Source organism: Malaclemys terrapin, chromosome 8, assembly GCF_027887155.1.
Source record: "Malaclemys terrapin pileata isolate rMalTer1 chromosome 8, rMalTer1.hap1, whole genome shotgun sequence".
Taxonomy (NCBI): domain Eukaryota; kingdom Metazoa; phylum Chordata; order Testudines; family Emydidae; genus Malaclemys; species Malaclemys terrapin.
Genome location: NC_071512.1, coordinates 20,292,956 through 20,315,579, shown reverse-complemented (window position 1 = coordinate 20,315,579; position 22,624 = coordinate 20,292,956). Strand labels below are relative to the sequence as shown.

Sequence of the window (22,624 nt, the reverse complement as noted above, 5' to 3'; positions counted from 1 at the left end):
AGCATAGAAGTATTTAGCACATCATATAGTCTGCCACTCTCCCAGACGTATCTGACTATTGGTGTGTGCCATTACAAGTTGATTCAGAAATCTCATGCCTCTAAATAACACATGCTGTTCAGTCACCTCTATCTCTTCATGCATGTGTGCGCACGTGCTGTTGGCACAGTAAGCAAAACCATGAGCTAAAGGGCATGTGACATGGGAGGAAATGTTCGCTACTCTGCTTCTAGCTAGACTGAGCAAGTACTGGTGAGGGCCACTGAGGGTATGTCTAAGCTGCAGCCAGAGTGTGCTTCTCAGAGCAGGCACATAGATGCACTAGTTCTGCTTGAGCTAGTGTGCTAAAAATAGCAGTGTAACCACGGTAGTATGAACGGCAGCTCAGGCTAGCCAACCATGCACAAGCTCACCTGACCTCCTGGGTAAGTACTTGGGTGGCTAGCCTGAGCCACCACCACAGCCACCCTGTTTTTTAAGCATCCTAGCTGAAGCAGAGCTAATGCGTCTGCACTGTGGGAAGCATACTCCCAGCTACATCAAAAGACGTATCCAGAGTGATTTCCTAAGGGGGTGTGTGTGGATTATTTTAACGTGGTCTGGATATAGGTGAGCTTTCTTTGTTCAATGTTTATTTTTGGTTTCACCTGCCTCTATCTTAGGGTATCTGCTGATCTAACAATGGGTTGAAGGGCTTGTCTGATTCCTTTGTTCCTTACTGTGTCATGGCCTGAAATGTGGGTTTTTCATAAACTCCAATTGCAAAAACTTCCCAGTTTATCCCTCAAGGGATCTCCCCACCTCCTTTTGCTGACAGACTAGGAGAATATTTATCCCCTCTCTCCAATAGTGAAAAGCCCACTGGAGTCTCAGAGGCTGTGCTACTTTAGGCTTCATTAACCTTTTCTACACTTCATCTCTGTAGTTCCTGCATTTGAAGTGCAGAGCTCAAAATGGGGTGGGGTGTTCTCTCCAGTATACTGGATGACAGCATGCTCTAGTTAGAGCATGGGACTGGTGTTCAGTAGATCAGTGTCTAGTCACTTACCTATATCATACAGATGTTTTGTGACCTTGGGTAAATCATTTAACAACTCTGTGCTTCAGTTTCCCTGTCTGCAAAATGGGGATATCTCCTGCCACCAGTGACTAGATTGGAGGGTGGCTGGGAAATGATGGTGGTACTCCTCCAAGCTGTGCCCATAAAATAAGCTCTGTCCACATGAGCCACCAAAATGAGACGCTGCTCACTGTAAATATGATTGTGTGGATCCTGGGGCTTAGCTTCCTGCCCAATTTGGGATGTGCGTCACGGGGGTGGAACCTTCCAGGCACCCCCTACTTGTGGCACAAAAATGAGACATCGCTCTCAGTAAACTGTGCAGGGCTGGGACTTTGCTCTTCTTGTTTACAGAGAAGAATGAAATAATTTAAAGGGTTTTTTTTTTTTTTTTTTTTGCATTGTAACTATGCCCTCTTGAACCCTCGCCTCGCAGGACATTATACCTAAAGCTTGTGGGTTTTTGACATTGGAAAAACTTGGGGAATGTTTTCCAGACACTGGACGTTTGCCCCCAAAGTCTGTTGTTTGTGCCTTGACTGTGTGCTGTTGTGCATGGCCTCCTAGGCCTTGTCTGCACTAGGCAAACTTACAAAAAGTATCCCACCAGTTTTAGCACTGTTTCAGCTGAACTGTCATCAAAACAGATGACCACCAGAGTTCAGACAAGGATCTAGCAACCCATTTTTACTAATATTTTAGCTAACCCTTCTGAAAGCAAGTCTAATCAAAATAGTGGTTTAAAGACTGGTCTGGCTGCTGGAACCTTGTCTAAACTACATTTCCTATTGGTTTTAATAGTGGCTCAAGCTGAATTGATGGGAAACTTTTTGTAAATTTCCCTAGTGTAGACCAGGCCAAAGTACCAAGTGGATCAGAAGCAGGTGATATGCTACCCACTAAGATCAAGGACATTGGGGAACTTTTATATGTATAATGTGTCAGAACTATTATTGAGTGACAAATCTTGCCCTGGCCTTAACCTCGTAGTTTAAACTTAACTCTGATGTCTTGTGTGTACCTCAGGAAGGGTTGGATGGTTCATGGAGTTATGTAATGCACAGACAATCCTCTGAAATAGATGTTTAGCTGAGCTCATCCCTTCTGAACTAGTTTTGAAGTACCACAGCTGCCTGTAAATATGCTGCGCTAAACCAGCATTCCATACACACATCCATGCTCCTGTGCCTGCTAATCACTCTTCCAGCTGCCTTGATTTTCCACCTCTTCAAGGTATTATGACATTGAAAACCACCAGGCATTCTGCTGGCATGTTGCAGTGGTGGGGCTTGATTGCACTGGTTCGTCGCTTGTAGTGCAGCCAGCAGCTCATGTAAATCGAGCATGTATGCTCCCTCACTGACATATGCTCCCTCTTTAGATTATGTAGAGATCACTGTTATTAGGCAGACTCTTGTCCTGAGCTGCCCCCAAAGTATCCCCTAATATGAGGACACTTCTGCTTGACCATTAATTCCTTTGTGGAGTCACTTCAATGTGTGGCTCCTTTTGGAGAAGGGAGGTATTCCGAGTTGTCTTCAAAAAGTACCTGATTCTGCCAGGATTAACTATTCAGCTATTAACGTGCTCTACCCTCTGAGCTGAAGCTTCAGGCTTCATTTTCCCTGCCAGGACTTGTACTGGATGGTGATGCTGAAGGAGTGGTTGGAAGAGCTGCTGTGTCATAACAGGTGCCATCTTTCAGATGAGATCTTAATGCCCCTTCTGCCTGTCTCAAAGGGCTTTCCTAGTAGAAGTTTGACTCCTATTGCATGTATCAAGAAGAGCTGGGGTTAGCCCTGTTGCCAAGTCAAATATTCTCCCTCTCTAGATAAACTTATGTCCAAGGATGTGTGAACTATAGCACAGAATGCTGTCTGCCTGCCTAGTTACTACACTGCTACTATCCAACTCAGCACTGTGTAAGCCTTTTGAGATACCAGCAGTCTGGAAGGCATTATAGAAAACCCATTTGTGCTTCCAGTTATATTTGTCACCTGCATGTTACCTGTTCCATCAGTTCAATTTGATGAAAAACAAGGAATTTGTCTTGCTAGAATTTTCTTTCCTAGGATATTCCATCTTGCTGTGGAATAGTGATCAGGGAAACATGCCGTAGGACCAGGTGGATGTGTCCTACGCAGTCAAGTGCTTACAGCTGTTGGAAGGATGGTGGGTAATGCAAATTGGTGCAGTGACTTGTTAATGCAGTGAAAGCTAGAAGGACACAACTCTTCCTCCAAACAAAACTGCTTATCTGTTGTCTGTCAGTAATTTCCCAGCTCGTGGATATCTCTTCTCCTTCTGTATATCTTAATGTGGCATGTGTTACATTGCAACCCTCTGACTACAGTTGCAGGACTTCTGTATAGCTTTCACCATTCCAGAAATTTCCCAAATCAATCATTCTGTTGGTGGATGTTGGTCCTTGTTGTTTTCAACTAATTCCATTAGCCTCTACCTTAGAGGAGTGGGGAGTAATGGGGGAATCCAATTGATCTGTGGTGAGGGGTTGGGAATGCCTAACACTTGCGTGTGTGGAACCAACTGCTAAGGAATGGATGGCCTAGCTGGCATGTCTCCTTCCCATCTTCCAAGACATAGTGTGTGTTGTTTGTTCTAGGAATGCGTCTGAGTAGAAAGCAGGCAGCTCCAAGTTCTGCCCTGAATTTGAATCTTTAAAGTGTGACTCCCAGCAGGCTATAGTCTCTACTATCTATTTGCATGTGATAGAATGATGAGTGCTTGCTAGTGCAAGCTTTTATTCTCCAGCTGGGGGATTGATCCTAATTATGGGTTGATGACACCATCCACCAACGCAGACTGGTGTGCAATGATGTCATGGTTTGCCATGGAGATTCACCTCAAAGCTTCAGACTGACTTGTGTTTCCCCACCAGTCACTTCCAATCTGGGAGTGCTCCCTTGGCTGAAGCAATTTAGAGTGGACATTAATGTTAGATCTTTGGAGGTTGATCTTACAACCTCCCCAATTGGAGCCAAGCCTTGTGGTAATGGCCACTGAGAATAATGTGTGCCTTTTTCTCATTGGGTTGAGGCTTTGCATTTGGGAAGACTGAGTCAAACTGGACCCTTCAAAAGTGGGGAAGCAAAAGTCAAAAGCACCAAGTATGGAATATAACCACTGTATGTGTCTTCTCGCTCTCCAGGTCCAGAACATTCATGGAGCATTCAATGCCCTGGGGGGAGCAGACAAGCTCAGCTCAAACCGTATGTATTGTCAGTGCTTCCAGGGCTTAGCCAGCCCACTGATAGTGGGCAAAAGCAAAATGAAAACCAGGATATTAATGCAACACTGATTAGGGGGCCAGATAAGCAACCAAAGGGACCCAGGCATCAGTGAATGGGATTTCAATTCCCACCCCTGGCCCTAGGGAAGGCCTAGTCCACAGGGTCCTTTGCTATCTCCCTCTTGCACCCTGGGTTTTGTAGTCACTGACATTCTCTGCAGCTCAGCTTGATTATGATCACCTGCTACAAGAGGGATTAGCTGGGTATCACATGGATTGTAGCAAGTCTGAGCAAGGGAGCTTATGGTATTTGCATCTGTATACTGCTCTTCTAACCCCCACCCACTTGCTACTGCTACCACCATTACCACCAAAATCACCCCTATCCTTTACTAATAGCTGTCATGAGCTTCCACCCTCCTTCTGGGGGCATGGACTTTTTCACTGGCTAATCTATCCTTTCCCTTTCTGACTCATAGCCCTTGCATCTCATGATTATATACTGAAGATAGTCCCCACCGTGTATGAAGATATGAGCGGCAAACAGCGGTACTCATACCAGTATACTGTAGCAAACAAGGTAAGGCTGGAGGTGACTGTTGCGTAGTCTTGCCATTGGTGAAGAAAAACCCAATGAGTTCATAGGAAGCTCTTTACTTAAAACTCAGTCCATGGTATTGTACTCTGGTATAAAGCATTTGTGTTTGGTAGGCATGCAGTAGCCTCTGGTGGAAGAGTGAGGAACTGAATTGCTTTAGAATGAGGACTCTTGCAGTCATCTCTTCTACACTTAGCAGCAGCTACATTATAGTAGCATGAGAATTTTTCTCAGTGCCTGGTGCTAATTATTCTTTCTCTGAAGAATTGTTGCCTTGCAGCTGACTCTCTCCTATGTGTGCTTAACTGATTCAAGTCCCGACATATTGTACCGAAAACCTTCATAGCCTGAAGTAATTCTAGATCCTAATTCTCTTGCTAAAGGGGTTTCAGAGAGATTTATTGCCTGGTACTCTCTTGTTTTTACAGTGTAGAAACCTGGCAGGCCATTCCCATGACTGAATTGGGTGGGGGCTAATTATTTGCCCTTTAAAGAGCCTTAAGACTCTAAAAATTAACAATTATTTTAACGCAGAACAAATGTAATGCATTGTTTATGGGAGTACTGCCCTTTGCTAGTTGCTCGAAATTGGACAGGGTTGTTGCTCTTCGTGTCTGTGGATGTCTGTCCAGGACATCTCTTGATTGCATTGGCCCAGTGGAGCATCGAGTGGCTCTTACTTCCCTTCAGACCTTTCGCATGTGGATTTATTGTCTGCTCTACCTGAGGGTTCTGAGGCTGCCATTCTGCTAAAATATCCACTCATTTATTATGCTCTCATGAGCTGTGCCAAGACTAGCAATAGTCTCCTGTGCTTTCTGGTTGTGCTGTACAGAGTGTCCTGAGGGTTTGGATAGCTTTCTCTCCCTGGATAGAATGTATTTGTTCTGTTTTAATGTTACAACCACTCTTCTGATAAGACTCTCTTGCAACACAAGTTCTGAAATTAATTGGGAAAACGTACAGCCTGAGCTGCTGATCTTGATACTTCAGTGAGCAGGATTGCAATTGGGGCCCTCAGCCAAGACTGAATCATCGGGACTGTGTTGCTGAGGGCGGAGGGTAAGGAAGGAAAAAATGAGGTCAGTTCTGTCAAAACTGTTCTTTTCATAACCAGAGTGCAAGCAAATGGAGCTATGTCTGCATTTTCTGTGCATTTTAAAAAGGTTTCTGATTACTGCCTCTGCTCTAAACTCCCATGCTGATAAGAGGGAAGCAGGAATCGGAAGGAAGTCTTTGGAATAGTCTGGCATAGATGACCTAGCATGAGGTGGTTCTCTACCATGATGGTGATGTGTGTGAACTGTCTGTCTCCTCTCCCATGTTATCTCCTAGATCTTCTGTTTCCTCTCCACCCAAAGCCACCACTACAGTTCTGGCATCAACCAATTAGTTCTGCTAGGAGCCCTTAAAATATGCTGGTATGGGTCCCCCTCCTATTCTGTCCATTGAACTTCAGTCCACCGACTGTGGAAGAGACTTCAAAAGGGAGGAAAAATCCCAGTGGGGTTGATGGAGCACAATGGTGCTGCTTCAGTTGGTTCCCTCTCCCTTTGCTGAGAGGAGATCATCCTGTTAGTGTTGTACCTGTGGACATGCCTTTGTTTGTCCTTCATCCACCTCTTTAGGGTTGTTGTTGTCCCTACCTCCTGAAGAGTTGGGTCTATCAGTCAAAAGTGGCACACTTGTCACAGGGATAGGGAAGGGGTATCTGCTGAAATAAGGGCTGGAATGTGCAGGGCATGCTCAGGCATTTCTTAAAGGTTTGTTGTATCCCAAAGCCAACTCTCCTCCTCTACTTGTTTGTCTGTCTGCTCATATCAATGGCTGGTATTTATCTTCGTGTTGAGGGCACAGTTAAAATATACAGCAAAACAACTAAATATTTTCTTGGTAAGACCTGATAGAACTAAGATGTATTTCCAAAGCAGGTTTTAGAAATCCCTTTCACAGTGCTGATTTCTCCATAACGGTGGATGATCTGGAGAGCTGCCCTTTGGCTGATACTTCACATGTACCTGCTCTATAGGAAGTGGATTAAAGGGTCCTGTCCACAGTGGAGCTAAGAGTCTCTCTGCTGAACAGATTTAAAATGGTGTTTGCAAACTCTGTGCTACATTAGGTCCCCTCCTTGCCTAGAGCAAGTTTCTTAACATGGTTTAAACACAGCTCTGTCCTATTTGCACTGGGCAGGCAAAAAGTGTTAAAAACTGTTTTTACCCCAGTGTGGATGAGGCCTCAGACACAGGAAATGCTTTGTTCTGAATGCAGGGGGCAGGCCAACAAGCTGGTGTAAGTCAAATTCCCTTTGTATTGCTTAACTTACCAGTGGGTTAGCTGCAGTTTTTAATATTAATAGTGCTAGAACTCTATCTACAACCACTTGGAAAATCCATGTATCCACTAGGGGCTGATCCAAAACTGTCTTTTTTCATTGACTTCAGTGGGCTTTGGATTAGGGACATACTGAGTGGCATTTTTTGTTCTGTGCCACATCACCAGGCAGTCAGTATTGTTATTTATAGTCATTCAGAAATGAACAAGTTACTCTTCTTAGTGTAATCGTTATGGGTAATTACTATCTCCTGATAGTATGTTGCAATTTTCCCTGATAGGAATGAGGAGCAGCCCAGTGGGAAGGGAGTCAGTTCTGAGATCAACTTCTTTGAAATAAAATTGCTAATGCTTTCTGCCTTCCTCTCCCCACTCTCTTTTCCAGGAGTATGTTGCCTACAGTCACACTGGCCGCATTATCCCCGCTATCTGGTTTCGCTATGATCTGAGCCCCATCACAGTGAAATATACAGAGAGGCGGCAACCTTTGTACAGGTTTATCACATCGGTGAGTTACTTTAAGCCTGTGACTCTTCCTTCTTGCCCTCTCCTGCTCTTCCCGTGGCCTCCTTGCCCAATCTGGGAACTGAGTTCCTGCTTCAGAGTACTATGACGTTTCCTGAGAGTAAAGCTAAGCTCCGCCTTTGCCTTAGCCAGTTCACACGTATCGAAATTGAAGGAAAAAGTGGAGCATCCGATAAGAGAGAACCAACCTTTGATGGTTTGATTTAACCGCTTTGGCATAAAAGAAAGACAAATAGCATGGGTACTGCTAGTGCAGGATATTTGCCCCTTGGGTTGGGAGGGAAGGGAGGCACACTGGCAATATGCCAGGAACATGGGGGCAAAACCTAACTAATACATAATAAGAGCAGATTGCAGCAGACCTCCTCTCTAATAATGGGACCTAGCATGTACAGACTATAGGACCCATCATGCTGTGTACCTTGGCTACTCAGAAAAATGTGTAGCATTACATACTAGGACATATAAGCTCCACGTGTCTATGATAAACTGACTGAAATAACCTGACTTTGGTGGCGCCCAAGACCTGTACTTTGGAACTGGGGTCTGAATATTTGAATTGTAAACATAAATGGTGCTTTATCAGTTGTGCTGTGCTCTGTCCCTAGGAGGTTTGGTTTTTGGAGTTCTCAATAAACAGTCAATCAGCTTTAGAGATGGATCAAAACACCCCCAAACTCTGAGGCAGAAGAGTTGAGATCCAGAACTTCATGGTTTGGGCCCTTCTTTAATTAGCATGTCTGCCTGGTCTCAAAGTGTGGTCAATAGGTTAAAACATTAGGGCTTACTAACCTGGTTGCTAATGCTTCTTGCTGTCCTTCTCCCTCCCAAATTATGGTCCCATGTTCTTTTCTTTTTGGGGGAGGCAGGTAGCATGGTTTGGAACCAGGGACCAGTCCATACTTCAGTACTCTGCACTGCTGTTCACTGTCATGTCTGTTTGCTTGTTGCTAAGAGGTCATCTCATGGTTGGGAACAGCTGTAGCATCTGTGTTAAATAAAACACTGTGCTTGAAAATTGTGTAAGCAGCTGGTGGGGACAATGTTCCAGCCACTTTTCTTTCCTCCCGACTACCACCAAATTAGCCTCCCAGGTTTCGGTGGCTCCATTTGGGCTGTTCTGTGTTGATATTTGTTGAGTTGAGACCTGCGGGTAACAGTACATCCTGTCACTTGAGGGTGACTGATGTAACTTGTGTGTCAGACCTTTTGCAATTACCTACCATGCAGATCTTTGCTATATCAATGGGACCCTCTGGCCAGGATGCAGTTCCAGGTCATGTCCCCTTTATGTTTATCTAAGTTGAGAACTCCAAGCTTTGGTTTGATCCCCTGTGTGTGCATGTGCTGGCTTCTTAGGTTTCTTGATGCAGGTGTGGGGAAGCTTTGTGAAAGGATCAGGGAGAGCAGGGTTGCTGGGGATTAAGATGCCTTGGTCCTCAGTTTTCTTGTCCTATCTCAATGACACACTCTGATCTGTTGTCATTTCCATCATTCTAGCTCTTACTAGTAGTACCACCAGCCTGGCCTTCTGCATCATGATTGCCCGGGGACTGGCTTGTCGTCACTGGCGTGCTGAAGCCACAGCATTCTGATCCAACAGAAGATTATCTGCTTGTGGCAGCTGGAGTTATTGTTGAGTGGGGCAGGCTTCGGAAACACCTAGGCTCTTGCTATTCAGCAGATGCTTGGTTAAAAACCACAGAAGGGGGCTATGGAGGGAGCACCTGCCCATTCCGTATTGAGCAGCCTGTTTACTAAACTATGCTCACACAATCGTCACAAAAACACTGTAGTACTGAAATATGTTCTTGGAGGTGTAGCTGGGAAAAGACTCTGTTGGGCTGTGAGAGGCTTTGGCAGGGTCGTAAATGTAAACCTGTTTGTTACCACAAAGGCAGCTGAATTTTTAGTTTCTGAGTCTGTGGGAACCCTAAGCATGGGTGTCTGTTGGGAGAATGATGTAGCTGTTGAATGTTGGGTGCTAAGGGCTACCAGCTGTGTGTAGGGAGGTGCTGGGAGGTCAGGTCAGAAAGAAGTGTTGGGACTATGCAATATAGTTCCAGTGGAGCTCCCCATCAGTTGTGAGCTCCCCTCGGTGGTTAGCCAGAGAGCAGCCTTTTAGTACACAGGGTTAGCTCTGTGGGAGGAGTAAACAGGGAGAGTTACAAAGGAGCAATGTAGGAACCCCCAATCCCAAGGGAAGATTAGGAAAAGATTCCATAGTATTAGAGGGCTCTTCATTCTAGCAGGCAAAGGCATAAGAAGATCCAGTGTCTGGAAGTCAAAGCTAGAAAAGTTCAAACTGGAAATATGGTGCAAATTTTTAGCAGTGATAGCAATTAAGCATCAGAACAGCTTATTGAGGAGTGTGGTGGACTCCCCATCACATGAGCTCTCTTAGAAAAACTCCCAGTTTTGATTTAAATACATATGCACTAGTTCAACAACAAGTTATTAAGCTCAGTGCAGGGATTACTGGATGCAAATATATTGCCTGTTTTATGGAGGAGCTCAGACTACATGATTACAATGGCCCCTTCTGCTCTTAAAATCTGATCATGAAGAAACCCTGAAGATCCTCAGTATGGTATTTCACTTTGGGAAGAGAGAGCCATGTTGCCATTGCCCTTCTTTCATGTTCCCCTCATTATACCCATGCAGCCTTCTGTTACCAACAACTGCACTGTAGTCCCCTAATCATATCTGTTAAAACTCTAATGTGCTGCCCATGTTATCACTGGATGATCTCTCACTGTTGTCTCCCTCCTCCCTTACTCCCCTTCCTTTGTCTTCCCCCTTGGTGGGGTAGGCGTAAATATCTCCTTAAGGCAGCTACTGATCATTCTATCTATAAAGCTCCTTTGCACCCATGGCACTACACAAATAAATAATAGTGTGGTGCCTGCTTCCCGTGAATCCCACCATAGAACAGGACTCTGAGCACATATTAGAACCTCACTGATGGACTGTCTGACAAATAAATTACATATCACTTCTGTATTGACCCAGAGAGACCTTGTGTGTCACCTCTTTTGTTGGTCACAGCAAGCTCAAAAGCTGTGTGTGTGCTGGGAGGCAGAGTGCAAACAAATGCCAGGTGTGTGTGAGTCATAAGCACTCAACGGTACAGAGCTGTGCAGATTAATATGTATTTTTCTGTGGGGGTTTTTTCCCCCTTGCGTGGTGGCACTAAAGTCAGATTTTCCTACCATCTGATGCAAACTCTAAAAGCATTTTTTTGTGGTGTAAAATCTCCTGTCAGCTGATTCCCTGTGGACTGAAATAGCCAACCACCTCAGCTGTCACTTTCCCTGAAAAGTCACCATGCGTCACATTGGCAAGGGAGGGGGGCAGAGTGCGAAGAGTGTACTCGCTCCCCAAAAATATGAATTAAGTCTCCGACGGGTGCTCTGGTTTCTGAGGCTTTCATCTGCCAGAATGCCAGCTGTGCTGCAAGAAACACATCACCCGGGCCCACCGTCATTGAGGCATCTTGCTGTTTCACTGAGCTCATAGGACACAAATATCATTGGTTATAAATATGTTTATAAATGAGTGATTTCTTCCCCACTGCCCTCTCTCATCATTAGTCTATCATTAGAGCTGTTTATTACTGTAACAAACTCCTTGCCTAACTCAGCCACTGCTGCTCGTCTGTGTGGCGTACCAGTGGGATTTGTTCTGTGGCAAATCGGATATGGTGCAATAGGCCCAAATCGGGGTTGGCTCCCTCCCAGGGAAGTTGCACAGCTAACTTCCCTATAGCTGCTGACCCATTGCCCTGAAGCTTTAAATAATCTTATTCCATTTTCCCATCCATCTCTAGGATCCGGCACATGTCCAAATCCTCCCTCTTCCTGAGCAAATGAAGCATTGCAAGTTTGTTCACCTTTCACCAGCTCCAAGAGTCACTATTGTTCAGTGAGCCACCCCAGGCTGCACTCTGAATGACATACAAAAAGACTACATTAAAAGAATATTAAGGTTGCAAAGGCAAGCACACATAAGTTAGAAATCTTAGCAACTTTAATTTGGGCCCCTTGTGTGTATGCATTATTATACAGTCTTTCATTACATGATCACATACTATTTTTACTGCCTCATTCGTTGCCCAGGATGGATGGTGCTCACTGATGGGATATCTATTGAATATTTCTTTTTATCCCCATCATTCAGGTCTGACCCATGACTTATTTACTGCATACAATTTAAACCTAGCACTGAATACAAAATTATTAATTTCCTCATGGGCTTTTCTATGGTGCGCATCATTTTAGTATTGAATGCTTCACAAATATTTATTAATTTTATCCTCACAGCATCCCTCTGTAGCAAGGTTGGTATCAACCCCATTTTACAGATGGGGAGCTGAAGCAGTATAAAGGAGATATATTGATATAAAAGAGATATGAAGGCCAAACTTGTCTACTAATTTTGGATGCCCTCACTAAGACACACAGGGCCTGACTTTTCAGAGTACTTAACATTTTAGATGTTCACAAAACAGTTTCTATTAATTTTAGCCACAGCTGTGAGCACTCAGCATTTCAACAAATCAGGCCCCAAGTGATTCAAGGTGGGCACTCAGAAAATGAGGAACACACAGCTAGTGGCCCCCTGTGAAAAGTTGGGTTGTGACTTGCCCAGCATCACATAGGAACCTCTGGTAGAGGTAGGAATAAGAATCCATTTCTCCAAGATGGCATTTGAATTCCTTAACCATAAAACCCACTACTTATTTTTTCTTGTAGTCCCCTGCCTCATTTACCGCACACTTTGCAACTTCTGTAACAAATGAAGCAGGCGGGGCCAACAGTCTCATTCACTAGACAGCCCTGATTCATTCCTGGAACTCCATCCATCCTGTGCCTGAATGAGGCAGGGGTCTTGTGAAAAATAGAATGTGATCATGTAATTAAAAACTATATCAAAGTTCATATATATGTAGATAGAGTGGGCGGGGGGGGGAATTAGGGTTGCGTGAGCAACCTTAATGCTGCTGTTTCCTAATTTTTGAGTATGTGACTATTAAACTTAAGTGTTCTTTTAACATAGGGTTTTTCATGTAATTTCCCACATTTTTCAAAAAGCAATTTGGAAAAAAACCCATGTAGAACCATATTGACCCTTTCCAACATGGGCCATCGGCACAATTGGAACCATTAGTTCCACAGTACAGACATCTGCCCTTTAAGCTAATTAAGTGATAGATGATTATGACCTGCTATTGCTGTGTGGACCAGCTACTAGAATGTGATGAGACACACTGTATTAGTGGTTTTACAGGTATTTGCCAACAGAGGAATATTGGGACTCTGGAATCCAAGGTTCTGGAGAAGAATATGCTCTAGTAATTACGGATTCTTCTGATTCTGTCCCCTAGCATGTCCCCAGCCCTCCCCAAATTGTTCCCTTCTGTCACATTCCTCCTCTGCTCCTGCCTTCACTTTAATCCTCGACCCTCCCCGGGTCGGGTCAAGTTTCCTTCTTCTCCATGCTGCCTGGGCACCAGCAGTGGGAGTACTGAGAGCACAGGAAAGGCAGTCGCCATGGTCTCAGTTCCGGTGCTGGGCACCACAGTGCCCCCCACCAGCTGTGAGGAGCAGTTGCAAAGAAAGTCCTGCTCAGCCCCAGGCCAGAGAATGCTGTGAGGTCTGGGCGGGGTGGAGTATGCTCAGCACAATTGCTACAGAGCTCTGTGGGGATGGAATGTTCAGAGAATTTTGCTGTCAAGCTCTTAGCAAACTTCTAGTGAGAAAGTACAATTGGTGATTTTCCAAGGCTTAGAATTCAGACAAATTGGGTACATTTTCATAGGGACACCAAGAAACACCTCTGACTTCCAAGGCAACTCTCCTGTGAAATTTCTAGTCCTTGCTCCAAAGCATGAAGGAGCTAAAGCTTCTCAGTGAAATAGTTGTGAGTTTAACACTGGAAAAACATTTTCCCCTAAGCTTGTTTTTCTTTCCTTTTGTGTTGATTGATTTAATTAATTCAATAATTCAGCCTGAGTTAGACACCCAGTGTAGCAGGGTGGTTACCCGCTCCAGCCCTGACAGGGCTGGGAGAATAGCCCAGGCTGAGTGGGAAGCAGGCTCAGTTAGGGCCATGCCCCAATTAGGACCCAGCTGGCCCTATAAAGGCTTCAGCAGGGAGCTCAAGCAAACACTTTCTCTCTGCCTTTAGAGGGAGAAGGGCCTGACTGCTAGGGAGCATACCTGGGTACCTAAGGTGGAGCAGGGCTGGGGGAAGGCAAGAGGAGCTGGGGAGCTCCGGCCTGGAAACCCCCCAGGCTGCAGGCCTAGGGTAAGGCCAACTGGGTACTGGGTTGCAAAGGGGCAGCCCACGGGTAGGCAGAGGCAGCAGGTCCGAACCCCTTTGCCTGTGATGAGTGGCTGATACTGCAGTCTGCTCCAGTGAACGGGGGCTAGATGGAGACTGGGCAGTAGCCAAGACTGAGGCGAAGTGGGGATAGTGGGTGGGGGTTCCCCTGGGAGGGGGAGACCCAGAACTGTGGGGGTATTGTTGGGGGGCAGCACCCAGAGAAAGGGGCACCAGGGTTTTGGGAGGGACCCGGGGCCAGTGGCAAGGTGGATCACTGGCCTGCAGAGGACGCTCCAAGGCTGGCAGAGCTAATTCCTGGAGACAACCAGCAGGAGGTGCCGCAGGGGTGAGTCCCGCACGCTTCCACCCAGCATGGGAAAACTTCAGCCTGAACAGTTAGTTTGGCAAAGTCATAAACAACTGAAAATGGGCTCTTACAATGGAAAGTGTTAGGTAGCCTTAACTATTGTGTCGCTGCCAGCTCTGTCTCTTATTAGTCTCCATCCTTTACGAGCTGAACAACACACGTTCGCCCTGCATTGCAAAATGCTCTACAATAAATAAGGGAAGGCAGACTGCTATGGATGATAGAAAGCTGCAGCGGACAGATGTTGTGTGGTGACTAAATTAAAAGTCGGCTTGCCAGAATTTGATTTTTATTTTTTTGTAAGTTCAGTGGCTGATACAGATTTTTATTTTTAACCTTTTCTGATTGATTGAACATTTATTTCAAATCAGTCAGTTTCACAGCAGTGCTGCAGGGGGCTCCCTGTGCAACCATGGTGGGGCATTGATAGCGGGACTGCAGGGGGCCATGACAGCAGGGCTGCAAGGGGCACCCTGCAGGGCTAGTGGCTCTGGATCCCTGCAAGCACAAGGTGCGGGAACGGTTGCAGTCCTGGCAGGGCAAAGCGGAGGTCGAGTCCCTGGCCACAGGGGAGGCCATCCTGCTGTTGAATGGCTCCTCCCTGGGGATAGCCCCCCACGCTCCCAGCCAGTGAGTGAGTGAGTGGGGCCATGACAGCTTGGTGGTAGGGGGCTCTATGCTTGGCGGTGGGGCCGGTGTCACTGGATCTTTGCAGGCACAAGGTGCGAGGGAGGCTGCATTTGCTGATTGTTACCGATGGATATTTTAGAGTGTCAGGTGAAATTGACTTTTACTGTCAACTAACCATTTATATCAAATCCTGCCACGCCTAGTTAAAAGCCATCATGCTAAAGTTAGTAGGTGGGGAATGGGGGATTTAAGAGCCATAAGGGAGAAGAGATTTTTTTCTGCTGAGATTTGAAAATAGCTGAGTCTATGAAGCAGAGCAAGGCTGTTTCAGTCAATAAGAGTTGCATTAGGAAAGGCTATTGTACCATCAATTGTAAGACTATAGAGGGACAGAACACCAAAGTGAGGTGAGTGTGTGGAGGGACAGAATCACCACCAGGCCAGTGAGTCAGCAGGAAGGGAGAGTAGTGAGATTCCAGAGGGCTACTCTAAGTAGAAGATGATCTAGAGGAAGACAAGGTGGATGAGGTAGTAACTTAATTGGACCAAGTTCTGTTGGTGAGCGAGACAAGCTTTTGAGCTACACAGAGCTATTCTGGTTACCTGGTTGTCTCGCTCACCAGCAGAAATTGGTCCAATAAAATATATTGCCTCACCCACCTTGTCTCTTTAATATCCTGGGACCAACATGGCTACAGCGACACTGCCTACATCCAGGGGAAGAGACATTCATACCACAGAATCCTGAAAGTTAGAGCTGGATTTATGATGTGACAAGTCTTTCCCGTTCCTTGGGGGCCAATGCAGCATTGTTCCTTGTGGCACATTTTTTAGTGTTCTGTCCAGACGTATTTAACGTGTGCTAAGTGATAGAGTTTCTGCCACTGTCTTGGGAGGCTGCTCAGATATTTGTCTCTGGAATAGTGGCAGAGTATGGGAAGGGACAAAGGAGAGACAAATAAAGAGACTTTATTAGACATTTGAGATGAGCTGTACTTTTTATTGGAACATATGATAGAAGCTGGTGCGTCAGATTCCTTTGCCTTAAATTCTTTTCTTCCTTGTGCTAGTATATTAACACTCTCTGAGATGGGCTGGGGAACAGTGAGGGCATGCTTTGGAGCTCCCCTATATAGTAGGTGCACATTTCAAAAGCAATGACTGATGTGTCCTGATGTCAGCACTGTGATGAATCCTTGGAGTATTTCTTGGGGTAGCTACTGGATTAAAATGTAGCAGATTTAAGCTATTTTAAATGGTCTTATACATGGACCTGGAGTATGAAGGGGCTGGGTACTTACTCAAGTAGATAACAGAAGTAGGGGGTTCAGACAAAGTGGGATCAAGGTACACTCCAGAGGAAAATCCAATTGTATTTGTGATACTGGGGATAAAGAGGGGACTCTTGTAAGTACACACCAAATGAGTGACATTGTGTTTAATGTGGTAACTTCATCCTTGAGTAGGGCTGGCAGAGAGAATGGGCTAATAGTGTTGTGAAGAAGTTCCTTTCCCCTTCAACAGGACTGGTAGTTCCCATTCCTTGACATGTAACCATCTCCCCAGCATTGATCCCCCTCAAAATAACCCATTGACTCCATCAAGTACAATAACTGTAAGCACTTACCTTTTCTCTGGGTTTCAAGCTGTGTGAAGGTCTGTCTCATCATCAACAAATCCCTAAACTCTCTCTCTTTTTGTAAATTTCAGATTTGTGCCATTATTGGAGGAACGTTTACTGTAGCTGGGATCCTTGACTCGTGCATTTTCACAGCCTCTGAAGCCTGGAAGAAGATCCAATTAGGGAAAATGCAGTAGCGATGAAACCATTATTCAAGGCTCCAGGGGCAGGAGTAAAGAATGAGAACCCCCCCCCCACACACACACACACACACCTGTTTCTGTTTCTTCTATTTGATTGAATCAATACATTATTCTTTAGTCAAGTTATTTGGTGAAGCTCTTTTTTCAACAAATCAAAAATCTGTCTACATTTCAAAGCTCTGAGACATCAATCCCCTCCTCGCAAAAAACCCCAAAAGGTTTCTAATGTAGAAATTGCATTTATGAATTAACTCTCCAGGATCCTATAGAGTAACACTAGTGTCAGGAGGGTCCCTTATGTAGGGTTTGCAAAGATATGTGAATTCTCTTCCAGCTCTTTCATGCTATTGGAATTGCATGACTAGACAATCATGTATTTTATAAGGCAAAATTACGTATTAGAAGAAATTCTACCCACAGTGCCAAAAAGAGTGATGTGTCCATTGATGAAGAATGGAAAGTGTTTAGTCCTCATAGCAATCCAAAGGAGAGAGAGAGGCAAAAATGACTTCAAGGTGTTTTCTTTTTTATTGAAAAGCTCCTCTGTAGGTATGACCTGGTCTAGATGAAATGAGCAAATATGATTAAACCTTTCCCCAACCACCTTCTCCTGGGTAAACTATCTGTAACTGGGGAAGGGGACAGCCTCTCTTGTACTCTTTTTGGATGTAAAAATATTTTCATTTCTTCCCAATAACTGAATATCCAGTCTTGTGTTTACAGATGGCCAAATTGAGTAACACTATTTTATGTTGCCTTTTGTTTTGAAGGGGAATAGTTGTCATTGCAACACTAGCTTTGTATCCTTTTCTCCTGCCTTTTTTTAAACACAGACCACCTAGTTTGGAGTCTGCAATTTGATTTGATTTATTTGGAAAGGGTCACCCATACTACTTGTTCATAGAAATGCTGTGCTGTTTTGGGTGGATGTACACAGCTTGATGCCTTGTGCTGTCTGTGTATGTGATGCACACCTGTAAAAACAATAAGCCTGTCCTTTGGAATTTTGAGGTGCCTGCATTCCCAGCACTTTTTTTTTTTTTTTTTTTTAATAAACTGAACCAGCCCTAGACTGGCAGTTACTGAAGTCCTCTGTCTACTCACAGAGACCGCTCAGGCAGTAATGGGGCAAGCTTTCCTCACAGACTGGCTCCTGCCAGTATTCCTAAACCCTAAGCATGAAAGGGTAGCTCAGTTTCCAGGCCCTTCATTTAATTCTTGACCTGTCTGAGACCTCCAACAAATGGGAGTATGAGAGGAGACTTTCTGTCAGATACAGTTTGTATGTGATGTGAACATCTGTCAGTCCACTGGGAACTGGACTTACCCACCATGTGTTCTCCATATGCCCCTAAACATCCCTTCAATCCTTGCACAATGTGTGAATTGCGTGACCTGAGGGGACACACATTTTGGGTGTTCCCGGGTGGCTGCAAATCATAAAACAATAAACCCCAAGTGTGTCAACTTTACAGATTCTGGAACGGGTTAAGGCTTTCTTTGGAGTAGTGTCTATTGTCCTTAGCCCTCTTCTGAAGGTGAAAGTGTCCAAATAGAACATTGTAATTATATGCATCTTGAATAGTCCACATTGATGCAAGAGTCAGAAACATTTCAATCTGCCCAGTATGTGTCTGTTGAAATTGTCTCATTGCTTTAGAAGTAGGGAAGATAGCCAATAATTTTTAATCGTATTGAAAAACTTTTGGTACCTGCCCTGTAGTAACTTCTGCAAAATTACAGCAGTGGAATTTCCCCTGTTTTTTTAATGGACTGATTGCTATTATTTTAGGTGTGAATTGGATCTTGTAACTTCCTGTATCTGTTAATGTATGGATGGATTTTATACATTTTTTTCCATTTATAGAAATCAAGTTGAAAACAGTACATTTGTCTTCATTTTAGTGTGTGTTCGTGTGTTTTTGCCCACTTGGTGGTGGTTGCTTTGCAGCGGGAACATGGGATTTTTCTAGTATGATCAGTTCTGCTGAGGAATTTCCTCTAATTCACTATTCCCAGCCAAAGCTTAAAGCAAATATGTCCTCGTTTTTCCTCTTACGTTTGGTGAATTTTTGCTCAGAGCCTGTTGGATTAAAGAATTAAAAGGATTTTAGCATCTTTCACAGTGCATCTTTGTCCCACACTTCAAAAACGGAGGTCCTTGGCTATAGGACAGCCAGTTGGGCTGTGTTGGTTTTCAAATAGGTTTCAGCTTCCCTGCTTTCTTTCCAAAACAATCCACTGAAATAACCCAGTCAAAGAGCTGTGCTAGTGAGTTCAGTTTTTGCTAGAGGTAGAGCCCCAACAGCCTTCCAAACTCCAGATGAATTTGGAAAAAGGGAATGTCCAGATTTTGACATCACAGCTCAGACCTGTCTCTAGGCAATGGATCCACACCCTCTCAAGCTTTGCCAAACCAATGCTGCTGTATGTTCTGGGCATCCCCATCCCTTTGCTGTAGCTGACCCATATTTTGGTAACATGAAACCAGATGTCAGAATATGTTTAATAAAGGAGTTTGCTGTTCATCTCTCTCAAAAGAGAAGGTGACTTGTAGCATCCACTTGGCTTTTACAGTAGAAGTCTCTCCTCCCCTCCCACCCCCCCTTTTATTCTGTTTTGTTTCCATACACTAGGAGACACCAGTTAAAATGAGTTAACTGTTAGTGATATTTTAAATAATAATGAAAACAAAACTCAACCAAGCCATAGTGGCAAGAAAAGAGTCAGTGGAATCCCACTAGTCTGATGTCTAACCAGCATACCCTAAAATTCAAGCAGAAGTTTCCACAAAGCTGTTACATTCATAGATACTCCGTTTCCATTCCCCTCACTTTGCTTTTACATGTACCACCATCAAAATACTGATTTGACCGTTTCTTGGAGGGACATCCCCAGAAATAAATATTTAGCACTTTTTAAGATGTTAATCTCTGCAGTAACTAAATAATCCTCATAGGCCCCCTGAAACCTGCATTATCCCTATCACACAGTTGAAGAAATGGGGGCCCAGAGAGTTTTGCTTAAGGCCCTGGAGCAACCAGGGTTTCAGTTCCCAGATCCATGAAAAGTCCACAGCCTTATGGTGTTGCCTCAAATGTACGTGGAGTGCTAAGGAAAATGGGAAACGGGGCTCTCTTGTGGTGCTAGTGTTTGGAAGTGGTGGAAACAAATACTCAGAAGAGGTTTGTGCATGTCTGTTTGCAGATGTTTTGCAAACCAGGGTTTAACAGAGTACCAGCTGGTCTAAGTCAGATCACTGAATATTCATTATAGGCAGTTCAGGTACCGACATCTATACTTAAGGTTCCCAAATGCTGTTCGTTATACTAAGACCCAGTTTTCAGTTGCTTATAACTTTGCCATAAAAAGATGGTTCAGGTTAAAATTTTCCTTGCTGGCTATCTGCCTCAGACTGCTTTATTTATTTTTTAAAAAGTTTTGGATACAAAGGTTCACTGAATGACGCAGGGCCCTGTGGAAAAAATAGCGTGCAATCATATAATTAAAGGTTCTCACAATGCATATGCATAAAGGTGCCAAATCAGGGTTGCACAGGCAATTTTAATTCTAGCATTTCCTAACTTTTGAGTGCTTGACTTAGCAGCCTTTACATTAAAAGAACATTGTCTTTTTGGATGTAATCACCACATAAAATTTCACTTCCATTTGCCTCTCATTCCACTAGCCTTGCAAGACCAAGTTTGATGGGGTTTTTCATTTGTAAATGTTTTGTTTATTTTCATGAGCTGTGTACAGTGAAATCATTGTAAGCATTCTGACCTGGGTGGAAAGTTGAAATAGTAGGCAGCCTCCTTGAATTTTAATTGACGCTGACTCACTACCAGGGCATAAAAATAGGTAGGGCTCAATCTTGGAGGTCCTCAGTCTCCTCAACTCCAGTTGACTTTAGTGGAAGTAGTGTGTTTGCTCAGCACAATGCACGTTGTGCTCAGAACCTTCCGTGACTGACCCTTTTCAATATGTATCTTGCTGTATAAAAGCACTTTTCTCTTTCTTTAAATCCTTTGCAATACAGGGTTGTAATGATTGATTGAACCACTGTGTTAATTAGGCCCAGGAGCGCCGCCAGCTTTTTTGCTGCCCTAGGCGGCGGAAGGTCCCGCCCCTGAAATGCCGCCCCCAACAGAGGCGGCGGCAGGTCCCGCCCCCGAAATACCACCGATGACCGGGGCAGCCAAAGATCCGGCCGCCACGGTCGCCACCCCCCAAATGTTAGTGCCCTACGCAACCGCCTAGGTCGCCGAATGGGTTGCACCGGCCTTGATTAGGCCAGACAGTTTGTCAGGCTGAAGAGAAGAGGTGTTTATAAAATCGAATTATGTAGACAAAGATCATTGTCTTGTTTGAGTTACCACATCCCCTTTAACTTTCATATTGTTTATTAATATCTATACATGTGTGACAGTTCAAAATACTGAGAAGGGATCAGGCTCTGCTAGCTTGCAGTTGACCTCAAGCCTGGGTTGAACCCAGGTTTCCAGAAGTGACAATCCTGTGTATGAACTCACTATACTGCTAAAAAGAAAATTGAGAGTATTACAGAAGCTGTTTTTATTTATCTGAGTACTACAACCTATCAGTTTACAAGTGGCCCCATCAGGTAGGGCAAAACACAGTCATGCTTCTATAGTGCTTTTCATTTGAAGATCTCTTAGGGTATGTCTACACAGCAGTCTGGAGCAAGCCTTCTAAGCCAGGCTGACACAGTTGGGGTAGCGGGGCTCATGCTAGTACTCTAAAAATAGCAGCATAGACAGCACATTGAAGTTGAAGCTCCAGCAGTGGCGCTGATACCCATCCCTCCCTTAGGTTTCAGAGCCCAAGCTCCAGCACAAATGGCCATTTCAAAGTGCTGTCTGTACTATATACGTACATCTAGAGCACTTATACAAGCCCTGCTAGCCAAAGTCTATTGAGCCAGGCTCAAGGGATTGTTCCAAATGGCTGTGCAAACAGTGCTTTGCAGATTTTAATGACCTGGCATTACCTCCCATCACAGTGAAATTATTTGCATCAAAATACATTCAACTATGGCTGTAGCCGACCTAATATTAGCTTTACTGAATACTGCTGCAGTTCAAGGGTGTCTGTACAGCATGCAGGTAAGGCCTTGGCTACACTTGCAGCTGTACAGCGCTGTGAGTTAAACCTGTCTTCGTACAGCTGAGTAGGGAAAGCGCTGCAGTCTGTCCACATTGACAGCTGCCAGCGCACTGTCGTGGCCACATTTGTGGCAATTGCAGCACCATTGGGAGCGGTGCATTATGGGCAGCTATCCCACAGAGCACCTCTTACCATTCTGGCGCCATGGATTGTGGGAAGGGGGCGTGGGTGCAGGGGATTCTGGGTCCTGTCCCACCGCCCCGTGATGCATCGCTTCGCATCCCAGAAATCCCTTTGTTTCCGTCCACCTTTGGTACCATCTTTCAATGGTTTCTGTGCAGCGCGATCTGTCTGCGGGAAATGCATCACGTTTGGCTGTCGAACTATTCCTTAAGATCCAAAGTGAGAGTGAGGAGTCAGACGATGCTATCGAGCCGCGTAATGCGTACGACACGAAATTGCTTGTGGCATTCACGGACATGCTCAGCACCATGGAATGCCGTTTTTGGACTCTGGAAACAAGCACCGAGTGGTGGGATCACATCGTCATGGAAGTCTGGAATGACGAGCAGTGGCTGCAGA

The 22,624-nt window shown here is 44.7% G+C and overlaps 1 protein-coding gene across 1 annotated transcript in view; it reads left to right on the top strand.

Moving 5' to 3' along the window:
- Window positions 1-18,819, top strand: part of ERGIC1 (endoplasmic reticulum-golgi intermediate compartment 1) — a 104,327-nt gene extending 85,508 nt beyond the window's left edge. The window contains exons 7-10 of the mRNA XM_054038204.1: window positions 4,230-4,290; window positions 4,790-4,890; window positions 7,628-7,750; window positions 16,802-18,819. Coding sequence (XP_053894179.1) covers window positions 4,230-4,290; window positions 4,790-4,890; window positions 7,628-7,750; window positions 16,802-16,909 — 393 coding nt within the window. The 3' untranslated portion in view covers window positions 16,910-18,819. The remainder of the gene's footprint in view (window positions 1-4,229; window positions 4,291-4,789; window positions 4,891-7,627; window positions 7,751-16,801) is intronic.
- Window positions 18,820-22,624: the final 3,805 nt, after the last annotated feature.